Source organism: Oryctolagus cuniculus, chromosome 6, assembly GCF_051225735.1.
Source record: "Oryctolagus cuniculus isolate XC-2025 breed Fujian yellow rabbit chromosome 6, ASM5122573v1, whole genome shotgun sequence".
Taxonomy (NCBI): domain Eukaryota; kingdom Metazoa; phylum Chordata; class Mammalia; order Lagomorpha; family Leporidae; genus Oryctolagus; species Oryctolagus cuniculus.
In genome coordinates this window covers 59,137,378-59,160,903 of record NC_142872.1, presented here as the reverse complement: position 1 = coordinate 59,160,903, position 23,526 = coordinate 59,137,378, and the positions used below count along the sequence as shown (strand labels likewise).

The 23,526-nt window shown below is 38.6% G+C and overlaps 1 protein-coding gene across 21 annotated transcripts in view; it reads right to left on the bottom strand.

Moving 5' to 3' along the window:
* RANBP17 (RAN binding protein 17) overlaps positions 1–23,526 on the bottom strand; it is a 370,153-nt gene that overhangs the window by 267,170 nt on the left and 79,457 nt on the right. For 18 of the 21 annotated variants that reach the window (XR_016236455.1, XR_016236460.1, XR_016236458.1 and 15 more), the window contains 2 exons: positions 18,687–18,792; positions 5,116–5,251 (listed from right to left, as the gene is read on the bottom strand). Coding sequence is in view for 15 of the 21 variants with exons in the window: in XM_089336195.1 (XP_089192321.1) it covers positions 5,116–5,251; positions 18,687–18,792 (242 nt within the window). In the remaining 6 variants the exon portion in view is untranslated. Of the gene's footprint in view, positions 1–5,115; positions 5,252–8,203; positions 10,584–15,184; positions 15,477–18,686; positions 18,793–23,526 lie in introns of those variants that run through there. The other 3 variants (XM_089336202.1, XM_089336206.1, XR_016236456.1) reach the window with 3 other exon arrangements.

Sequence of the window (23,526 nt, the reverse complement as noted above, 5' to 3'; positions counted from 1 at the left end):
TCTCTCTCTGCCTGTCTGTAACTCTGCCTTTCAAATAAATAAATAAATCTTTAAAAAATACTACATTTAAAACTATTGAATAATTTCATTCAAGTCAGTATCATCTCCCAACTCAAGAACATAACCTTTATTATCTGAAAGTATTATACAAAAGATCTAGGCCCAAATCCTACAGAATTCTACTAAATACACATATCAACAGCATACAACCAACATGCCAGGCCACTGGGGATAACAACAAGGCAGAAATAGTCATTATCAAAACTACAGTCTAACCATGCTTTGCTAACAAATAATTACAATGCAGTGTAATAAATACTAAAAGAAGGGTTATACAGATGTTACAGAATACAGATAAAAAGAATGCCCCTTGAACTTGAAAGTTAGGAAGGACATCCAAAAGATGAGAAGTGAAAACGACAGTTAACAGAATAAAGCAGATAAGAAAAGGCTGGATTTTTAAAAAATAGTGTCCCAGGAAGAGGGAACATTTTGTTCTAATATTTAGAACTGAAAGAGGACACAGACTGAAACATTAGAACACATACTGTAAGTGGTGCAAGTTTAGCATTTTGTAGGGTACTGAAGATTGAAGCTGGCAACATATGCTGAAGAGAAATTAGGTAGAACCTTGTAAGTACCAATCGATGCAACTAAATGAGATAATGCTTAAAGGTGCTTAGCACAGTTCCTAGCAAGAAATAAAGGCATACTAATTTTTACTATTATCTAATTTCTGTTACCTAGTAAGCTTTTTTGCCAAAATTTGGATTTGGAAAATATACCCATCAAGAAACATTTTCTTTCTTCCTTTCTTTTTTTTTTTTTAAGATTTATGTATTTAACACTGGCGCTGCGGCTCAATAGGCTAATCCTCCGCCTTGCGGCACCGGCACACCAGGTTCTAGTCCCGGTCGGGGCGCCGGATTCTGTCCCGGTTGCCCCTCTTCCAGGCCTGCTCTCTGCTATGGCCCGGGAGTGCAGTGGAGGATGGCCCAAGTGCTTGGGACCTGCACCTGCATGGGAGACTAGGAGAAGCACCTGGCTCCTGGCTTAGGATCAGCGCGGTGCACTGGCCACAGTGGGCATTGGAGGGTGAACCAACGGCAAAAGGAAGACCTTTCTCTCTGTCTCTCTCTCTCACTGTCCACTCTGCCTGTCAAAAAAAAAAAAAAAGATTTATTTATTTACTTGAAAGTCAGAGTTACACAGAGAGAGAAGGAAAGGCAGAGAGAGAGGTCTTTATCTGCTGGTTCACTCCCTAGATGGCCACAATGGCCGGAGCTGCACCAATCTGAAGCCAGGATCCAGGAGTTTCCTCGGTCTCTCAAGCGGGTGCAGGAGAACAAGGACTTGGGCCATCCTCCACTGCTTTCCCAGGCCATAGCAGAGAGCTGGATCAGAAGTGGAGCAGCCAGACTCAAACCATTGCCCATATGGGATGCCAGCACTGCAGGCAGCAGCTTTACCTGGCCCCCAAGATTTTCTACCTAGTCTTCCTTAGCTGGTTGCCAGAAAAATAGAATACAGTTGTTCCTCATATCCATGAGGAACTGGTTCCAGGACTGTCACAGAAACTAATGTCTGTGGATGCTCAAGTAACGCATACAAAATTGTGAAGTATTTATTTGCATATAACCTATACACACCCTCCTGTGTACTTTAAATCATCTACAGATTTATAACACCTAAAAAGATATAAATGCTATGCAGCTGTTATACTGTATTGTTTGGAGAATGACAAAAAAAAAAAAAAACACAATTCTGCACATGTTCAGTTACAGGCACAATAGTCTTTTTCAAATATTTTCCATCCACAGTTGGTGAAACCCACAGATGTAGAACCCATAAATGGAGGGCTAACTGTATACAGAACATACTAAATGTCTTAAGAGAGTCTATTCTTTCATTAGTAAAATGGGAACAGTAATACCAACCTTGCTGACCTGCTGTAAAGGGATAAACAGGGGCCGGTGTTGTGGCACAGCAGGTTAAAGCTCCATATGCGATGTTGGCATCCATAAGGGTGCAGGTTAGAGACCCAACTGTTCCACTTCCAGTACAGCTTTCTAGTGATGTGCCTGGGAAAGCAGTGAGGATGGCCCAAGTGCTTGGGTACCCACACCAACATGGGACCCCCAAAGGAAGCTCTTGACTCCTGGCTTCAGTCTGGCGCAGCCCCAGCCATTGTGGCCACTTAGGGAGTGATGGAATATCTCTGTCTATTCTATGGAATAGATGGAAGATCTCTGTCTCTCCTCCTAACTCTGCCTTTCAAATAAATAAAAAAATAAATGAATAAAAAAAACAGTGAAAACTCCTCTAGGAAAACAAAAATGGATAAATAAAATGTAAACAGTTCTTAATGTCCTTAATGGACACCAAAACATGTTCTATTTAAGACAGATAATCGAAGTAATCAGAAAAACTGAAAAACTGGATGCTTTAGCTTCACTTTAGGATTATTTGATAGTAATGACTTTGAAATAAAGTCATCTTAGAACTAAGCTCCATTTGATAATAAGATTCATGCATCCAAATTTCTTAAAATTACTGCAGAAGTATCAATACAGTCTGATAACTGGTGTTGATTTTCCTAATATGTAAGCTTTTTCAAAAATATAAACTAATCTGTAACTTTTTCACACCTAATTTATATTAAAACAAAAAATTTGAAAAAAACTCTCAAATTCCACTGTCCAAAATAACTAGTCTCATTTTACATATTTCTGTCCAAGTACTTGAAAGCAATAATAAGGATTTTCTATTGCACATTATACTGTTCTAAAACCCATGCCAAAAGCATACAGGATAAGTAACATTTCAGGATTATGCACCTTTACAAAGGCAAAATAATGAACTCTCTGGGTATATTTAAAAAAGAATCTGGGACCAGTGCTGTTGCACAGCAGATTAAAGCCCCACCTGCTATGCCAGCATCCCATATAGGTGCTTGTTCAAGCTCTGGCTCTTCCACTTCCAATCCAGCTCCCGGCTAATGTGCCTGAGAAAGCTACAGAGGATGGCCCACATGGAAGAGCTGGAAGAAGCTCCTGGCTCCTGGCTTCGGATCAGCTCAGCTCCGGCCACTGCAACCATCTAGGGAGTGAACCAGTGGATGGAAGACCTCTCTCTCTTTTTCTGTAACTCTTTCAAATAAATAAAATAAATCTTTAAAAAAAGAGAACTTGCCATAATTTGATATATATTCCACCTTAAGAAGCATATCTGACATTTAAAAGGAGGCTCCCTGTATAAAATTTATATCATGTAATTTTTGTCTGATTCTATTTTGTCTTAGTGATCATCCAAAAAATTTATTTCTAGTTACTGCTTGTCTCATTCAATGGCAGCTAAAGTCTATAAAAATTCTACTGCTATTAATACTAAAAACAAATTAATTATTACAATATAATCAACAAAGGAAGCATCAAGCTATATTGTTTTCCCTAAAAAGTTATAAAAACTATACCTGAAATAAACTAAAGGATAATCTTTTTTTTTTTTTTTTTTTTTTTGACAGGCAGAGTGGACAGTGAGAGAGAGAGACAGAGAGAAAGGTCTTCCTTTGCCGTTGGTTCACCCTCCAATGGCCGCCGCGGCCGGGCGCGCTGCGGCCGGCGCACCGCGCTGATCCGATGGCAGGAGCCAGGAGCCAGGTGCTTTTCCTGGTCTCCCATGGGGTGCAGAGCCCAAGCACTTGGGCCATCCTCCACTGCACTCCCTGGCCACAGCAGAGGGCTGGCCTGGAAGAGGGGCAACCGGGACAGAATCCGGCGCCCTGACCGGGACTAGAACCCGGTGTGCCGGCGCCGCTAGGCGGAGGATTAGCCTAGTGAGCCGCGGCGCCGGCCATAAAGGATAATCTTAAAATCAATATTTTTCCATAGTGCTGTACAATTATTATTGCCAGAAAATCATATGTGAACTGAAGATTGAGCTAAATTTTCTAGAATAAAAAAGCTAAATCGAGTATAAAAATTTTATTTTAGAACTCTCAAATAAATCCTCCAACATTACTAGAACAAACTATAAATCCAAATGAGAAAGAATATCCTCAGGACTCTTAACCGAGAAGGTTTTGTGGTATTACAATTCCAGAACGAGAAAAAAAAAGTCTCAAGGTCTCTGTGTCATAGAGATGGTTGTCCCTTTATATCTGCAGTGGCTTGGTTTCAGGACTCTCTTTAAATATCAAAATCCAAAGATGGTCAATTTCTTTATATAAATTGGCATAATATTTGCATAAAAGATAAGCATATCCTCTCATATGCTTTAAACTATCTCTAGATCATTTGTAATTCACCTAATACAATGTAAATGAAAATTGCTAGACTACACTGTTTAGGAAATATCAAAGAGAAAACGTCTTATGTGTTCAGTATGGGTACCGTGTTTGTTTTGAACATTTTTCATTTCACACAGTCGACTGAATCCACAGCTGTGGAATTCATGGACACAGACTGACAGTATGGTGCACTCCCTAAATATCTCAGAGAATCTGTTCTTGCATTAGTAAGATGGGAACAGTAATACCAATCTTGCAGGCTGGTACCACTATACCACTAAGTATCTACTTAGGGTTCACATAAATGACCTCAATCCCACATTATGCCTAAAGATCAATTAATCTAAACTCATTGATGTTAAACTTTCGATGATCATACTAAAATATTCCCTACATTAAGCCTCTCAAGGACACATCTAACTCTCCTAATTCTCATTATGTAGCATATAAAAATGTGAAGGAATGAGTGGAATATACTGGAAACCATGTATGTGTCCAAAAAAACCTCAGAACTACTATTATAGCAAATCTTACGCTTTTATCTTGAAATAGAAACCAGTAAGGCAAAATTCATTAACTGAAATAATTTTAAGGATTTAATGACTACCAATGTAAAACTATTTACTGTTCTGCTAATCAATCTTCAAAAAATTGATAAATCTAGGTATAAAACAAACTCTACATTTCAGTACCAACTCATCAACTGATTTCAAATGGTAAATTAGATTTCTTAGTAGAAATTTCCTAAATGTATCATTCAGCTTAAGACTGTTATATTTCTTCATCTTCAATAACATTTTTCAAAATCTACAGTTATAAAAACCTACCTTTGAGGTTCTTTGAAGTTGATCACCAACATATGTTTTACGAAACTGATCCAGGAACCACAGAACTGCAAGCTCTATTTTCTCATTAGAACACTGAGGCAATCCAGTATCCATTAAAGAGATAAGCTGAAAAACTCTTTTCATAAAGAAAAAAAATGCTTCAGTGTAAATTCTTAGTGAAAAAAACTGAAAAATTTATGAAACAACTAGGAAAATAACAAAAGCATGAAGAAAATATTTTCTCATTCATTTGAAATATTACAATTTAGTTTAATTTCTTCTAGGTTTTCTTTCCTAAGACATACATACACATGCACAAGAATACAAACCTATTTAAGTATATAAAATATTACTGTACTAAAATTTTATATATATGGACACATCATCCACATATATAATATACACAGAATACATAAAAGTAAAAATACAGTATGTATAAACAAAGAAGAATGTTAGGGAATGCATAGTTTTGTATTTTACTCTCTTTTTTAAGATTTATTTATTTGAAAGGCAGAGTGACAGAAAGTGAGGGGGGCAGGAGAGACAGAGACAGAGACAGAGATGTATCTTCCATCTGCTGGGTCACTCCTCAAATGGTTACAACAGCCAGGTGTAGGCCCAGGCTGATACCAAGAGCCAGGAGCTCCATCTAGGTGTCCCATATGAATGGCAGGGGTCCAGGTATTTGGGTTATCTTCCAATGCCTTCCCATACACATTAGCAGGGTGCTGGATCAGAAGTAGCACAGCCAGGACTTGAACCAGTATTCCGACCTGGGATGCTGGTGTCACAAGAGGCGGCTTAACCCACTCTACCATAACATTACCCTCTGTATTTCATTCTGTCACCTAATCTTACATTTCTAAATAATTAAAAATTTTAGGATCATATAATTTAAAATACATTTTTTAAAAATCTAGAAGTACACTTGGGGCTGGCATTATGGCTCAGCAGGTTAAAGTCACTGCCTGCGATGTTAGCATCCTTTATAAGGTGGATCAGCTGTCCCAGTTCCGATCTAGCTCCCTCTAATGCACCTGGAAAGCCAGCAGTAGATGGTCCAAGTGCTTGGGCTCCTGCTACCCACATGGGAGACCTGTATGGAATTCAGGCTCCAGGCTTTGGCTTGGCCCAGCCCTGGGGCGTTAAAACCATTTGGAGAGTGAAGCAGAAGATGGAAGATCTCTCTCAGTCTTTGCCTCTATCTCTACCTCTTGGTCTCTCTTTCTGCCTTTTAAATAAATAAATAAATCTTCTAAGAAAAAAAGGTACATTCATCAAATTATATTATTCTCTTAATGAATAATAAAAAATCTCCCTTTAGTGAAAAAGATGATCTTAATAAAATGAAATATTTCTAAAACTATAATGAATTAGTAAACTATTATTAGTTACCAGAAAAATAATATATTCTCTATTTATTATTAGAAACTATTAGAAAATCATAAATGAGCTACAGATTAAGTTAAATTTCCTACCTAAAAGGCTTACTTTAATATAATGAAAAGCTTAGTCTAGAATTTTTAAGACAGAAATCCTTCAACATTACCAATTTTTACTAAAATTTTCAGGTGAATGGCTGCCAAGTGTCTTGCACTATTATTAGTACAACTTTTAAAGAAACATTAAGTTGTTGAAGAAGTAGCTCCCTTTTCTAATTTGCAAAACAACAGTTATGCTAGGCCCTGACCTAGTTCCTTTCATGCATGCACAAATAAAGATATTCACACTCACTGTTTAATAGTTTATGTCCTTCTAGAGACTTGTGTCTGGACACACACATGACTTGTAATCTCCTCCCAACCCTTTTAAACACATGGAGTACACCAAAATATGTCTCCAAGCCTAGCTTTTTCCATTTAGCAATACATTTTAGAAATCTTTCCATGTCAGACATATAGAGCTTCTTTATTCTTTTGCAATGGCTAAACATTCCATTATATGAATGTACCATAATACTTTCAAACAGTTCCCACTGATGGATACTAAGGTTATTTATAATTTTTTACTGTTACAAAAATGCTTCAATTAGCAATCTCACATATATCATCTCCATTTCACACATGTACATTTTTAATACATACCTCTAAAAGTCAAATTACTAGCTCAAACAGTATAAATTTTTACAATTTTGACAGCTATTACAAATTGTCCACCATAGAAAGTGAAATAATCTATATTCCTACTATCAGTCATTTGACAATTACTATATGTGCACTGGGAGAATAATTCTGAATGATTTAAAAATTTAGAATTTCTAGATATCTGAAAATGGACATGACATCTCTGTTTAACTTTGTTCTTCTCTTATGCATGTTAGTTTTTCCATGTTTTGAAGCTTCATACATGTTCTTTTCTGTACCCTACTTGTTCAACAACTTTGCTGATTTTTTATATCAGATTCACTTTTTTATTACTGACTTCTTTAATTTCTTTACATATTAGAGAATTGGCCTCTTTGTAACTGAACTACAGACATTTTTGTTATTCATTTATTTCTTGACATTGATTACGGTGTTTTTAAATGCCATCCAAAACTTTTTGTTGTTTTTCTTTTTTTATTTTTTGGAGAAATTTTTTAAAAAGATTGTTATTTATTTAAAGGCAGAGTTATGGGGGATAGGGGAGATGGAGAGAGAGCGCTTCCATCCTCTGGTTGACTCCCCAAATGGCCTAAATGGCAGAGGCTGGCCAGGAACTTCATCCAGGAACTTCATCCAGGTCTCCCACATGGGTAGCAGGGACCCAAGCACTTGGGCAATCTTCTGCTGCTTTCCTAGGCACATCAGCAGGGAATTGGATAGAAAGTGGTGCATCTAGGACTTGAACCCATGCCCATATGTTATGCTGGCACTGCAGGTGGCAGCTTAACCCACTGTACCCTGCTGTTTTTCTTATGCAGAAAATTTAATCAATTTCATAGATTTAAAGATATTTATCTTTAGTATATATATACACACACACACACACATATATGTATATATATATCTTTAGCATACACACACCCACACACACACATATATATATATATATTTTTAATTGAGGAGCACAAAGGGACAGCCCCAAAGAGTTCTCATCTGCTGGTTTACTCCCCAAATGCCTAGGAACTCAATCCCTCTCGGGTGAACAAGGACCTAATCATTTGTTCCATTACTAGCCACTTCCCAGTGTGTGGTATTAGCAGAAAGTCGAAATAATGAGCCAGAGTCAATACTAAAACCCAGGCACCCTGCAACAGAATGTGGGTGTCCTGGGCACAACGTTGGGACAGCAGGTTAAGCTACCACCTATGACACTGGCATCCCATATGGGTGCTATTTTGTATCCTAGTGCTTCACTGCCAATCCAGTTTCCTGCTAATGTGCCTGGGAAATGCAGCAGCAGATGGCCCAAATGTTTGGGCCCCTGCCACTCACGTGGGACACTCAGATGAAGCTCCTGGCTTCAGTCTGGTCCAGCCCTGGTCATTGTGGCCATTTGGGGAATGAACCAGAGGACAGAGGACTTCTCTGTAACTCTGTCTTTCAAATAAATAAATCTTTTAAAAAAGAAAAAAAGGGGCAAGGAGCTGACCAACTTGTATGGCTTAGTAGGTTAAGCCGCTGAAGGTGGTCCAAGTACTTGAACCCTGCATTCACATGGGAGAACCAGATGGCTGGGCCAAAATCAATCATTCCACTTGGAATATAAATTCATATTTCTAAGTGAAACTTAAACAATGTCCCTTATTCTACCCCCCAAGATTTCTAGAAACAAAATGTCTAGATCACAGCATGTGAACTTTTTACAAAACTTGACATAAATAGTGAAAGTGCGAACAAAATATATTTTGACAATCATTTTTATTGTGATTTCTTTTTTCTTTCTTTCTTTCTTTTTTTTTTTTTTTTTTTTTTGACAGGTAGAGTTATAGGCAGTGAGAGAGAGAGACAGAGAGAAAGGTCTTCCTTCCATTGGTTCACTCCCCAAATGGCCACTACGGCCGGCGTGCTGTGCAGATCCGAAGCCAGGAGCCAGGTGTTTCTTCCTGGTCTCCCATGTGGGTGCAGGGCCCAAGCACTTGGGCCATCCTCCACTGCCTTCCCAGGCCACAGCAGAGAGCTGGACTGGGAGAGGAGCAACCTGGACTAGAACCCAGTGCCCATATTGGATGCCGGCACCTCAGGTGGAGGATTAACCAAGTGAGCCACGGCGCCGGCCCCCATGATTATTTCTTACATTTATAAATTAAGCTATGTATTAAGCATATCCTTCACTTACCAAATATCCTCAATACTACTAAAATTTATGAAGGAAGACTTGCTAAAGAATTGGTTCCTGGGGTCTAGGATGTGGCTCAGTGGGTTAAACTGACACTTGCAATGCCAGCATCCTCTATTGGAGTCCTGGTTCAAGTTCCAGCTGTTCTTCTTCCAATCCAGCTCCCTGTTAATGCTGCTCCCTGGGAAAGCAATGCAAGAAGGCCCAAGTACTAGGCCCCTGCTACCTCACAGGAGACCCAATGGAGTACCAGGCTCCTGGCTTCAACCTGATCATTATGGCCTTCTGGGGAATTGAACCAGCAAATGGAGGATCTTTCTCCCCCGTACCCCTTCTTTGTCACTCTTTCAAATAAATAAATCCTAAAAAAAGAGAAAGAATTAGATTCCTATAACCAGGTTTTGGGGATTGTTTCCCCTAAGAATATGTGTTTATCCTCTAATTTTGAGAGGGAGGACAAAGCTGACTTTTAAAGCTTATATACGGGTGAGAAAGCAGTTTATTGGAGGAGTTTTGAGTTAAATAAACAGATATATACAACAAACTTCATTGCTGGATGAAAGTGAGTTAAGTGACTATTTAAGGCACATGTTGCTTTTAAATTGAGTAGAACCTCTCTTTTCCCATTCCAGTTTTTTGTCGATTTTATGTACTTTCTCTTATATAAAGAAAAAAATTTTTAATTTGAAATACGGAGAAAGGTAGAACCTTTCCATCTGCTGCTTCATGCTCCCTAATGCCCACAACAGCCAGGACTGGGCCAGGCCAAAGCCAACAGCCTGACACTCACTTTTAGGTCTCCTGCATGAGTGACAGGAACACAAGTATTTGGGCCATTATCTGCTGCCTCCCAGTATGTGCATTAGCAGAAATCTGGAATTGGCAGTGGGGCTGGGACTGGAACTCAGGCACTCCAATAAGGGATGTGATGTACCAAGTGATGTGTTACTAACCATTGCACTAAACACCTGCTCTCGGTTGTATACTTTCATTTCCTTTATATAGTATACAATTCCAAAGCCAAGGAAGATGTGAAACCAAAAGATAGTTTGTTTGTAGGCCTTTACAATTCATAGTAAGCTGGTGATTTGTATTTGCCTAACAGGCAATAATATACCCAGCAGGAGAGTAGGAAAGAGCTCCCAGCAGGATACATGATCCATTTGTCAAAGAAGTTTTGGTAGTTGGACAGGTTCAGCTGCAAATGCCTGAAATCCAAAAGTTAATAATGGCTTAAACAATATAGATGTTTATTTCTCTATCAAGCAAAAATACAAGGCAATGCTCCAGGGCTAACTGGTGCTCTAAGGTGTATTATGGGTTTGGTTCTTTCCATCTTCTTATACTTTCCTCTACAGTCATTTTGTGATCTAGTAACATGGCTTTTTCACCTCCACCCATTAAGTATATATGTTGTATCTATCAAATTCATTTATATCCAACTGCCTAGAACATGACCACTTAACTGTACCTAAAACCAAAACAGTTTAGTAAATCTAGTCTTTACTCAGGATGGCCATTTGCTCAGCAAAACAATCAGGGATTTTACCACCACCAAAGAAGGGAAGAAGAGAGAGAGGGAACAACCAGAAGTCTCTACCACAGTGTCCTTCAAAGATAGTATGCCTCTTCTAACAAGCATCAGACCAAGGCCTCGTATTATATGTGTGTGTGTGTGTGTGTGTGTAACAGTCACACCCAGTTTCAATTCACTGTCCTATAAATATTTTTCCATTATCATAAATTACTTTTAGTAAAAAGCATTGGAAGGAATAAAAAGATAAATCATTTGATAATTTAAGTATAAGCACACTATTTCAAATAAAACTGAATGAATTTTCTTGAGTATTCTGGATTCCTCTGAATATTCAATTTAACAAGTATTCATTCAGACCATAAATATTTGAGGGATACTATATACGCCAAGTGTTAATTAGGTGTTTAGAGTACAACAATGAGTAAGGCATATGAGGATGCTCCAAAAAGTTTGTGGAAAAGTGAAATTAAAAGACAAATTTGTTGCAAAACACTTTGAATTCTATGCAACTTTTTCCTAACACATTTTTCATGTGTGTTTGTAAGACTCCTCATCTGCATGAATTTCAACATTTTTTATACCAAAACAGACATATCTTTTAATTCCATTTTCCATGAACTTTCAGAAGTATCCTGTATACATTCCCATTCATCCATAAATCTATAATCTTTCCAGGAACAGATAAAATAAGAAATCAGAATTAAAAAATAACAAGTAGTTAATAAATGCTGTAAGAAAACTAGCAAGCACTCCTCATATTCCAGACTGAAACAGGGCAAAGAGAGAAATGTCAAGACAAAGGGGGAAACATGTGTAGCCCACTAAAGAAGGAAGAAAAAATGCCTCATTTAAGAGCTGAAAAATGTTCAATTCTGCTATAAAGCAGTCAGCAGCAGGAGTACAAGGCTAATGAGATAGACTAAGGAGCCTGATAAGCCCAGAACATAATCACTTAATCAAGCTGATCGTAATCCATTGAAAATCCATGGAAAGTCATTTCATAGTTTAAGCAAAGCACTGATACAGTCAGATCTCTATTTCAGAAAGATTACCCTGGCTGCAAAGGAGAAATAGGTAAAAGATGACAAGAGTTAAACTGGCAGTGGGGACAGAAATAGGTGTGCTAATTGGGAAAACTAGAAGGTAGAACTAAAGGACTTGACCATATAGACTTTAGAGAGAAAAAAAGGAACATTAAAGATAACCTTCAGGATCCAGAGATAACAATAATACTCAAAGAAGAGCAAGGAGGTCAGTATAGACGGGTTGAATCAGAAGGGTAGGAACTGGGGTCAGAAGAGGCATAGGACGTTTAGGGCCATTGGATTTGTCTTAAGTGTGACAGGAAGCCACTGGAGGCTAACAAGTAGAGGAAGAAGTAGTAACATTTAATAAGAAAAAAGCTGAAATTATCTATATGATGCTGCATTTGGGAGAGAGAGCATAAGTCTGAGCTAGTTATCAATCTTCAGTGAATGATAAGGGATGACTGAGGAAAGATCAGATAACAGCAATACAGACAGATAGTTGGTTGCACAGCAGAGTAGGACGAGCCTGAAAGAAGCAGGCACTCTGCTAGCTCCAGCAGATTGAGAGGACACGTAGTAAATAAGAAAAAAAATCCCTGTGGAATTTCTTACGAGATTTACACTCTAGTCATGATGAATGAAGCATTCTTATAATATTATCCTTATTTAATTAGTAGTGTGTAGCCTAGATAGAAATATATTTATTTGCTAAATTAAAAGTAGCATATGGGGCCCGGCACTGTGGTGTAGTGCGTAAAGCTGCCACCAGCAGTGCCGGCATCCCATATGGGCACTGGTTCAGGACCCGGCTGCTCCACTTCCATTCCAGCTCTCTTCTATGCCATGGGAAAGCAGTAGAAGATGGCCCAGGTCCTTGGGCCCCTGCACCTGCATGGAGACCCAGAGCAAGCTCCTGGCTCCTGGCTTTGGATTGGTGCAGCTCCGGCCATTGCAGCCAATTGAGGAGTGAACCAGCAGATGGAAGACCTCTTTCTCTCTGCCTCTCATTCTCTCTCTGTGTAACTCTGATTTTCAAATAAATAAATAAATCTTTTTAAACAAAAGTAGAATATTTAAGTTAAAATAATGTGTTTTAATTATAATTATAAATTATTGCAGTGTTGGAGCTTTTAAGAATATTTAACTTTTCATGCCCAAATAGCATATAGACTTTTCACAGGAGTTTTGTGATCTTCTAAGTTGGTAGCATTACTCTAGGAATTGGACAGGTATCATATCATAGAAGGCAACATAGAACAAGTACAGAATTATACTTCCAATTACTTGGAATTTCTTTATAGGAAAGCAATAGCCTATAATTTGTAATAAATATCATTACAAATCCTAAAACATGTTTCACCTTAAATTTGCTTGGGCCTGTTGCATACCATCAAGCCCACCATGATTTCTTACCCAATCCCTCACCTAAACCACTTGCCTTGCAGCTCTAGTGAAGATTCACACAGGGGGCCGGCTCTGTGGCTCAGCAGGTTAAAGCTGCAGCACAGATGGGAACACTGGCATCCTATATGGGCACCGGTTCAAGTCCCAGCTGCTCCATTTAAAAAACATATATATTTATTTACTTGAAAGGCAGAATTAGAGAGAGGCAGAGGCAGAGAGAGAGAGAGAGAGAGAGAGGTCTTCCATCCACTGATTTATTCCCCAAATGGTTGCAACAGCTGGAGCTGGGTAGATCCAAAGCCAGGAGCCAGGAGTTTCTTCCAGGTGTCCCACATGCGTGTAGGGGCCCAAGAACTTGGGCCATCTTCTACTGCTTTCCCAGGCCATAGCAGAGAGCTGGATTGAAAGTGGAGCAACCGGGCCTTTAACCAGCACCCATAAGGGATGCTGGCACTGCAGGTAGCATCTTTACCTGATACACCACAGCACTGGCCCCGGCTGCTCCACTTCTGATACAGCTCCTTGGGAAAGCAGCAGAAGATGGCCCAAGTACTTGAGTCCCTGCACCTATGTGGAAGACCCAGAAAAAGCTCCTGGCCCAGCCCTGGCTGTTGCAGCCCTTTGGGGATTGAACAAGTAGATGGAAGATCTCTCTCCCTCACTCTCTGTCTCTCCTTCCTGTAACTCTGCCTTCCAAATAAATAAAATAAATCTTTAAAAGATTCACAGAGTTCCTGCAGTTATAAACACTCATCCAGGAGAGAGGAAAGGTCCTTCATAGTTCTATCTTGTAGTTTCAACTCAGCAGGACCAATAGAAGCTCCAACTTCCCTAGAAATTCCTCTAATAGATCAGGAAGCACAACTAAGGAGTGTGGAAAAGTTAAACACCTATGAGCAGACCTCAACCAATAAGAAATGGGACACAGAGAGAAGACAGCAAACTTCTTGCCCTTAGTCCCCCATACCATGGACTGTTTGTGAGATGCAGCATTCCATGTGGACTTTAGGGGAAATTTCTGTAAAAGGAAGCAACCAGCTGCATTTTCTAAGTAATATGCCACATTATCCAGATGATTCTCTCTATTCACGGTACTTAATGTTCTATAAAATGGTTTTGAACACTGAATTCATGAATCCTGAATCACAGCTCTTATGGGAAATACAGGATTAGGTTTCTGGGAAACTTCGGTCATAACATTTTTGTCAACAGATCATAGCTGTGCTTTATTTGTGTTTCTGTTTAAACAAAAACATGTTATTTAATATATATTATTAGGGCTGATGCCGTGGTGCACTAGGTTAATCCTCGCCTGCAGTGCCAGCATCCCATATGGGCACTGGTTTGAGTCCCGGCTGCTCCTCTTCCAGTCCAGCTCTCTGCTGTGGCCCGGGAAGGCAGTGGAGGATGGCCCAATTGCTTGGGTCCCCGCACCCACATGGGAGACCAGGAGGAAGCACCTGGCTCCTGGCTTTGGATCGGCGCAGTTCTGGCCGTAGCGGTCATTTGGGGGGTGAACCAACGGAAGGAAGACCTTTCTCTCTGTGTCTATCTCTCTCTCTTTCACTGTTTGTAACTCTACCTGTCAAATTAAAAAAAGAAAAAAAAAAGAAATATCCCTAAAAAAAAGAAAAAGAAAAATATAATATATATTGTTAATTTGTTAACACTGAACTCACCGTCAACAACTCATACCTGAATGTACCTTATCTACCAAACCTATGTATTTTCTCTGTAAGGCATTTAAAATACCTTCTTATGCTAAGGAAAACCAAACAGCACTACAGTTGGGTCATTATAAGCAGTAAAATATTCATAAAAAGCACTAAAAAGCAACAAATGTGGCTTCAAGCAGGCTGCAGAAAGGATATTTATTTACTATATGAATGTTCAAACATGAAGGCAAAGGATCATGCTATTCAACTTTGGTGGGAAAACATCAACAGCCAACTGAAAATTTTTTCATGTCAATGAACATCTACCAATGACAACAAAAGCACCATGAACGATGCAGGAAGGGCCAGGATTATGGCACAGTGGGGTAAGCCATCGCCTGTGACACTGGCATTTCATAAAGGCACAGGTTTGAGTCCCGGCTGTTCCACTTCTGATCCAGCTCCCTGCTAATGCACCTGGGAAGGCAGCAGAAGATGGAGATTCAGATGAAGCTCTGGACACCTGGCTTCAGCCTGGCTTATCCCTGACTGTTGCAGCCATTTGAGGAGTGAACCAGTGGGTGGAAGATATCTCCCTCCCCACCCTCCTTGGCCCGGTAATTCTGAACTTCAAATAAATAAATCTTAAAAAAAAAAAAAAAAAAGTCTTACTTAAGGTTAAACATGTTTGCTGCATACAGAAACCATGAATGTTTTTCTAATTGGGAAATATACAACTGCTTTATTTCCTTATATATTTTCTCAGGAAACAGCACCAGCGTAATTATAACAAAAAGAACACTTAATCTCAACTTTACCAAATATGTGATATTATCTTAAAAGATGGAACAGAGGCAAATTTTCACTTGTTGAAAATTAAAGCATTTTAAAGAGGCCCTTCAAACATCTATTATACATTATTATACATATTTTCCTTTTTTTTTTTTTTTTTTTTGACAGGCAGAGTGGACAGTGAGAGAGAGAGACAGAGAGAAAGGTCCTCCTTTGCCGTTGGTTCACCCTCCAATGGCCGCCACGGCCCGCGCGCTGCGGCCGGTGCACCGCGCTGATCCGATGGCAGGAGCCAGGAGCCAGGAGCCAGGTGCTTTTCCTGGTCTCCCATGGGGTGCAGGGCCCAAGCACCTGGGCCATCCTCCACTGCACTCCCGGGCCACAGCAGAGAGCTGGCCTGGAAGAGGGGCAACCGGGAAAGAATCCGGCGCCCCGACTGGGACTAGAACCTGGTGTGCCGGCGCCGCTAGGCGGAGGATTAGCCTAGTGAGCCGCGGCGCCGGCCATATTTTCCTTTTCTTAAGACTTATTTATTTATTTGAAAGTCAGAGTTACAGAGAGGAAATAATAGATCTCAAGAAAAAACAAAAACATCTTTCATTTAAATTCAGATTCTACTGAAAAGAGTTTAAATGTTGAAGAGCGTATGGGATGAATGGAAAATTTCTATTTAAAATTATCATAAATTTACTAAATATTAAGCAAGAATAATGAGGGAGATTATCACAGCTAGCTACGACTTTAAGGATTTTACTAGAGTGATAGTGGTAAAAAAAAAGACTTCCAAGATCAATGGAAATGTATGAAAGGCCTGGAAATTGACAGAATTTTGTGTATGATACCAGTGGCATTTAACTGGTAGAGTGTGGTGGGGTTGGCATTAACTAGTTAACACTTTTAAAATTTTAGGGAAAGGATGTAAAACAAAATAAATGTCAGACACAATAAAAATAAAATACAAAAAACTGAAATCATCAAAGAATTAGGATAAAATATTGACATACATTTTTACTATTCAGGAGTGAAAAAAATTTAATGAAGAAAATTCGAACTGAATTTATAAATATTTAAAGCCAGCAAAAACAAACTGAAACGTGGAGAGAACATCTTCAAAATAAATAGCAAATATTAAGATCTTTGATAAATACTGAGTTTTTATGAACAAATTAGAAAACATAATCACAAGGGGTTGGTGGGTGTTATGGAATAGCAGGTTAAACCCCTGCTTGAGTGCAACACCAGCATCCTGTATCTGACTGCTGGTTTGAGCGCTGGCTATTCCACTTCTAATCCAGCTTCTTTCTAATGTGCCTTGGAGGCAGTGGGAGAATACCCAAGTAATTGGGTCCCTGTCATTCACATGGGAGACCAGGATGTAGCTCCTGCCTCCTGGCTTCAGCTTAGCCAGACTTGGCTGTTGTAGCCACCTGGAGAGTGAATGAGCAGATGGAAAAATTATATCTCTCTCCCCCCCATCTCTGTCACTCTGCCTTTCAAATAAATAAATAAATATTTTTTTAAAAAAATCACAAAAAACATCAGGTAAATTATTCCATCAATATCGTTACGAAAATCACAAAGAAATACAAATAGCAAAAATAGGAGTGCAAATGAATGTTTGACACTACTACTAACAAAAGAAATATAAACTACAAGACATTTGTTACCTATAAACTGGCAATAATAAAAATCCTATTATCCAGCAGTGCTCAACTACTGAAAAATGCTAATTCTCGTAGCCTTTGGATTCAGAGGATAAAATATTGTACAAATTTTCCAGAAGGGCATTTGGTAACATGTATTCAAAGTCTTTGAAAAGCCACATTCCCTTCCAGCAACTATACTCGTCTTTTAAGAATTAACTGTACTGAATTTATTTTAATCTGAATAAGATGTAACTAAAATAATATTCACCTTCAAGCAATTCATAACAATGAAAAATTCAGAGAGAACCTAAAATTTCAAAAACAAAGGTCTATTTAAATTTATGATATAGCTTAGAATATTTAATGTCTAAATAAAAGGTTCATGATATTTTCAGATTGATTTAAATGTGTGCATATGTCTGTGTGTGTGTAATATATCACCTAATATCTGCCAGGTTTGTTCTAAGTATTTAAAAAATATCAACCCATTTGATCTTTATAATAGTTCCAAATCAATTAGGTATCATTACCATTTCACCACACAATAGTATGACAATGTTTTTAAAACCTTGAAAAAATATATATTCAATGTACATATATCCATACATATTAATTAAATACTTATAGCGTCTTTACCAAAATGATAGTGGTTAAGTCCAGATTAACATTTGACTTTTTCTTTGAATTTCAATTTTTTGACAAAAGTTTGTATTATTCTGTCATATGGAAAAAATTACTAAAAATAAAACATATGGAAAACCAACTCACTCATATTTTTCTAACATAGGAATTTTCCCCAAATTAGCAATGAAATGTGAGAAGGGTAATTCAATCACTTCTTACCAGGACTCTGGTGATTAGGATGAAAAATCTAGTTAACAATCATAAACAAAGCTGTGCTGGATAACTGTACACTCATTGCTTTTTGACCAGAAGTATGTCACCCCAATTCTTCTTCTAATTTTAGAACCCTAAATTTTGTATACTTTATCAGTTTCTAAACAAAAAGCAACTTATATCCTCATCACATTATTTGCTCAAATGTTTAAAATATATTTGAAACTATCATATATTAGAGATCTGACTTCTTTAAATCATTTAACTTCTAAACTTTGCTTTTCTCACTAATAAAAAGGGAAAGAATACTTTTCTGGAAAGGTCATGTCCAAAATGCTTTAGTTTATGAGTTCAGTAACTAAATGTCTTAATTATTTAGTAAATTTCAATAAATGACATGGCTGTTACTTACCGACAGGATAATTCTCCATCCATGGCATCGTGTTCATATGTACTGGTATATGTCAATCTTCCTCCTACAACTGTCCCAACTAAATACACCAGCCAAGCAAGACGTCCTAATACATAAAAAGAAAGAAAAAAAGCTTAGAAAGTGATAAGAAAAGCAAACTTATTTCTCAGAAAATTTCAAAATTAGCAGAGTGATCTATTCTTTCAAACAAGTTATAAACTCTTGTAAACTCAGTTCTTGACAGAAAGTGGAGAGTTGGGTCTTAAGTTTACTAAGACAGTATAACAGTGAAAATGGTACAGATTTTAGAGCCGCATAGAACTATATTTGAATCCCAGTTCTATGAATTTGATATATGTTCTTGTGTAAGTTACTTACCTCTTTGCATCTTAGGGATTTCATTTGTAAAATGGAGAGATTAACTTTTACCATTAAGACTTATGATCGAAAATGACAACAAAATATTAAATGTTATTCAGTCAGAAAATACTATTATGATGCAATGACCAGTATCATTTTCTGAATGGTCATTGTCATGATAGGATTGGTCTGATCATTTTGAACATTGTACTTGCTTTGAAGATAACAGCTAATAATGGATTTATTCCCTCAGAACTTCATCTTTGGATTCATCAATCTAAGTATCACATTCTCCAAAAATTTTCTGAGATCTTTATGATCAATTAACATAGTATATCTTGCTAAAAAGAAATTCTGTGCTATTCTAGGGCAAAAGACAACATGCTATCTTATGATACTGCAATTATTTTTTTTAATGAGAAATCTTTTCCAGAGAACTTAGTTTTGTTTTTGTTTTTAAAATGTTGAATTAAACAGAAAAAGGCTACCTGGGCTTGTTTGAATAATTGGGAAGGAGAAGCAAATGTATTTTTAAAAAAGAACATAGTCTTCCTATATTCCAATGGACACCAGCAGTGATTATTATACTACACAGTTCAACAATAATTTTTGGAGCAAAAACAGTCTATTAAGGGGACAAACTTCTTAGAAGTTAGAAATATAACCTGTCAAGTATGCACATAGCTGTTCTACCACAAAACAACAATAAACTAATTAGAATTCACCATCCTTGTACATTGGAGCTATGAAACAGACTAAGCAGAATAAGAACTACAAGTTTCATCAAGTAATCCATCATAAAACATACTCAAGTTTCATGAAATGTATAATCAGTAAAAAAGAAAAGAAAAGGTACTAAAACAAACAGCCCATGTAGGAAACTGATAGAATTCAGAAAGTTGCCTTAGGTACTTCCAAAGTGTTTTATGGTCAATAGAAAGCCTTTAATACCATAAGCTCTCCCCTGATGACCTTGCTTCCTCATTAAGTCCTTTCAATAGTTGCTGTCTCTTTCATACCTTCATTATCTTGGGGTGTTGAACATTCAGCAAACGTTCTTCATATTCCTCATTTCCACATGCAGAACATTCTCCCTCTCTTCATCATTAAAACACTTACCTTTACATTTTATGTACTCAAACTACGCTACCAAATACTCCTTCGTGTTGCAATTACCTGGTTTTTTTTTTTTTTCCAGTTATTTCCCCTTATTTTTTAAAGAGTATTGGTTCCTGTATTCTTTCCAACAGTATTTCTACGGTAATTTCTTACATGATTTCTATGGTAATCACTACCGATTTTACTATCTACAAAGATGGCTATAAATCCTTTGTTCTACTGAAACTTTTTTTTTTTTTTGACAGTCAGAGTGGACAGTGAGAGAGAGAGACAGAGAGAAAGGTCTTCCTTTTCTGTTGGTTCACCCTCCAATGGCCACTGTGGCCGTCGTGCTGCAGCTGGCATACTGCGCTGATCCGAAGCCAGGAGCCAGGTGCTTCTCCTGGTCTCTCATGCGGGTGCAGGGCCCAAGCACTTGGGTCATCCTCCATTGCCTTCCTGGGCCACAGCAGAGAGGAAGAGGAGCAATCGGGACAGAATCTGGCGCCCTGACCGGGACTAGAACCCGGGGTGCCGGTGCCGCAGGCGGAGGATTAGCCTAGTGAGCCATGGCGCCGGCCTCTACTGAAACTTTTTAACAGCTCACTGAAATATAATTCACATATCATACAACTCACAGTAAATAATTCAATGTATATTAATGAATTCACAGGACTATTATCACAATCTAATTTTAAAATATTTCCATACTTCCCAAAATAAATCATATTTATCAGAAGTTATTCTGCATCTCACCCTAGCTCTAAGCAATTACTAAGTTACATGATTTCTTTTTAGATTTTTCATATTATGGATATTTCATACGAATGGAATCCTAAAGCATGTGGTCATTTTGACTATCTTCTTAAATTTTGCATGTGTTCAAGGTTCACCTATGATGTAGCATGTATCAGTTCATTTATTTTTAACAGCTGAATGATATTCCACTTTTTAGGGTTTTCTTACTACATTTTATTTTTCTATTAAGTTGATGGATGTTTAGATTGTTTCCACTATTTTGGTAATCATAATGCTGCTATGAAAATCAATTTACATGTTTTTATGTGGATATACAGTTTTGTTTATCTTAGGCATACCTAGGAGTAGAACTGGTAAGTCAAATGGCACCTGCACTTTGAAAACTTTTGACTTATTTATTAATTTGAAAGGCAGAGTTTTTGGGGGAGAGAGAGAGAGAGAGAGAGAGAGAGAGAGAGAGAGAATGATCGATCTTCCATCTGCTGGCTTACTCCCTAAATGGCCACAACAGCCAGAGCTGGGCTAGTCTGAAGCCAGCAGCCGGGAGCAGATTGCGGGTCTCCCACCTAGGTTGTGGATGTCCAAGGATTTGGTCCATCTTCCACTGCATTCCCAAGCACATTAGAAGGAAGCTGGATCAGAAGTGGAGCAGCAGGGCTCTGGTGCCCATCTCAGGAATCCAACTTCATTTTTTCAAATGCGGGAATCCAATTGTCCCAGAACCATTTGTCGAAAATATTTTTATTTTGGAGCCGGCGCTGTGGCACAGTAGGTTAATCCTCCACCTGCGGCACCAGCATCCCATATGGGTACCGGTTCTAGTCTTGGCTGCTCCTCTTCCAATCCAGCTCTCTGCTATGGCCTGGGAAAGCAAGAGAAGATGGACCAGGTCCTTGGGCCCCTGCACCTGTGTGGGAGACTGAAAGAAGCTCCTGGCTTTGGATTGGTGCAGCTCCCGCGGTTGCGGCCATTTGGGGAATGAACCAGCAGATGGAAGACCTTTCTCTCTCTCTTTCTCACTGCCTGTAACTCTAACTTTCAAATAAATAAATAAAATATTAAAAAAGAAAATATTTTACTTTTGCCACTGAATTATTATGGCACCATTTTAGAAAATCAACTGACTATAAACTACAGGGTTTATAACCAGATTCTCAATTCTATTTCATTAATCTATAATCCTACCTGAATGCTAGCACTATGCTGTCTTTGATTTTTTTATAAGCTGGATCAGAAGTGGAGCAGCAGGGCTCTGGTGCCCATCTCAGGTGGTGGCTTAACCTATTATGTGGGGAGCAACTCGGACTAGACTAAGTTACTGGAATTAAGACTTATTCTATGCATCTGCTCTCCCACAATATGGCACTGGGAGAGGAGAAACAGCTTCTACACAGCTGCCTCCAGTTCAACCAATAAACTGTAGGACCTGCTCCTGATTGGAGGAGAGCAGTGTACTCGGCGTGTGGGCAGCCGAGTTGGGATTGGCGGAAGAGGACTATAAAGGAGGAGAGAGACAACATGCACCAGGAACATCTAAGAGGAACATCTGAAGGAACACCTGTGCAGCCCCCGAGAGAGCCGGCCGGCGGTGTGCCGCTCCCCCGCGGAAGTGGGGAAAGTGGCCAGGGGGAACCGCCCTTCCACGGAGGTGGAAGGGACGGCAGCTAACCCGGGAAGAACCAGCAGCAAACCCGGGGAGGGCCGAGCAGACAAAAGAACAGCGCAGGGTCCTGTGTCGTTCCCCCACGAAGACGGGGAGCGACATAATGGTGCCGTGACTCGGATAGGAAACCTAGGCAGGGTTTAGTGTCGTTCCTCCACGAAGAGGGGGAGCGACACTATTAGACCATAATGCTGGTCCCATTTGAACATCTGAGGGACTGTCAAAATGTTTTTAGAAGGAACTGCACAATTTTACATTTCCACCAGCAATTATTTGAAGGTCTGGTTTCTCCAAATCCTTGTCAATATCTTCAATCGCACCCATCCTAATGGGTGTGAAGTGGTATCTCATGGTAATCTGACACACCTTTCTTTAATGATTAACAATATTGAGCATCTTTTCTGGTATTTACTTAATATTTATTTATGATGGGAAACAGGAATCCAATTTCATTTTTTCAAATGTGGGTATCCAATTGTCCCAGAACCATTTGTTGAAAATATTTTCCTTTTGCCACTGAATTATCATGGCACCATTTTAGAAAATCAACTGAATATAAACTACAGGGTTTATATCTGGACTCTCAATTCTATCTCATTAATTTATAAGCCTACCCGAATGCTGGCACTACGCTGTCTTTGATCACTGTTGCTTTGGGGCAAATTTTGAAATCATGAAATGTGAGTTTTCCAACTTCACTCTTCACAAGATTATTTTGGCTATTCTGGATCTTGTCAATTTCCACAGGAATTTTAGGATCGGCTTGTTGATCTCCTGCAAAGAAGGCAGCTAGGATTTTGACATGGATTGCACTCAACCTGCAGATCAATTTGAAGAGTATTGTCATTTTAGTAATATTAAGTCTTTTAATCCATGACCACAAGACTTCAACTTATTTAATCTTTAATTTCTTTCAACACTGTTTTACAGTGTCATTGTTTAAGGCTTACAATTCTTTTT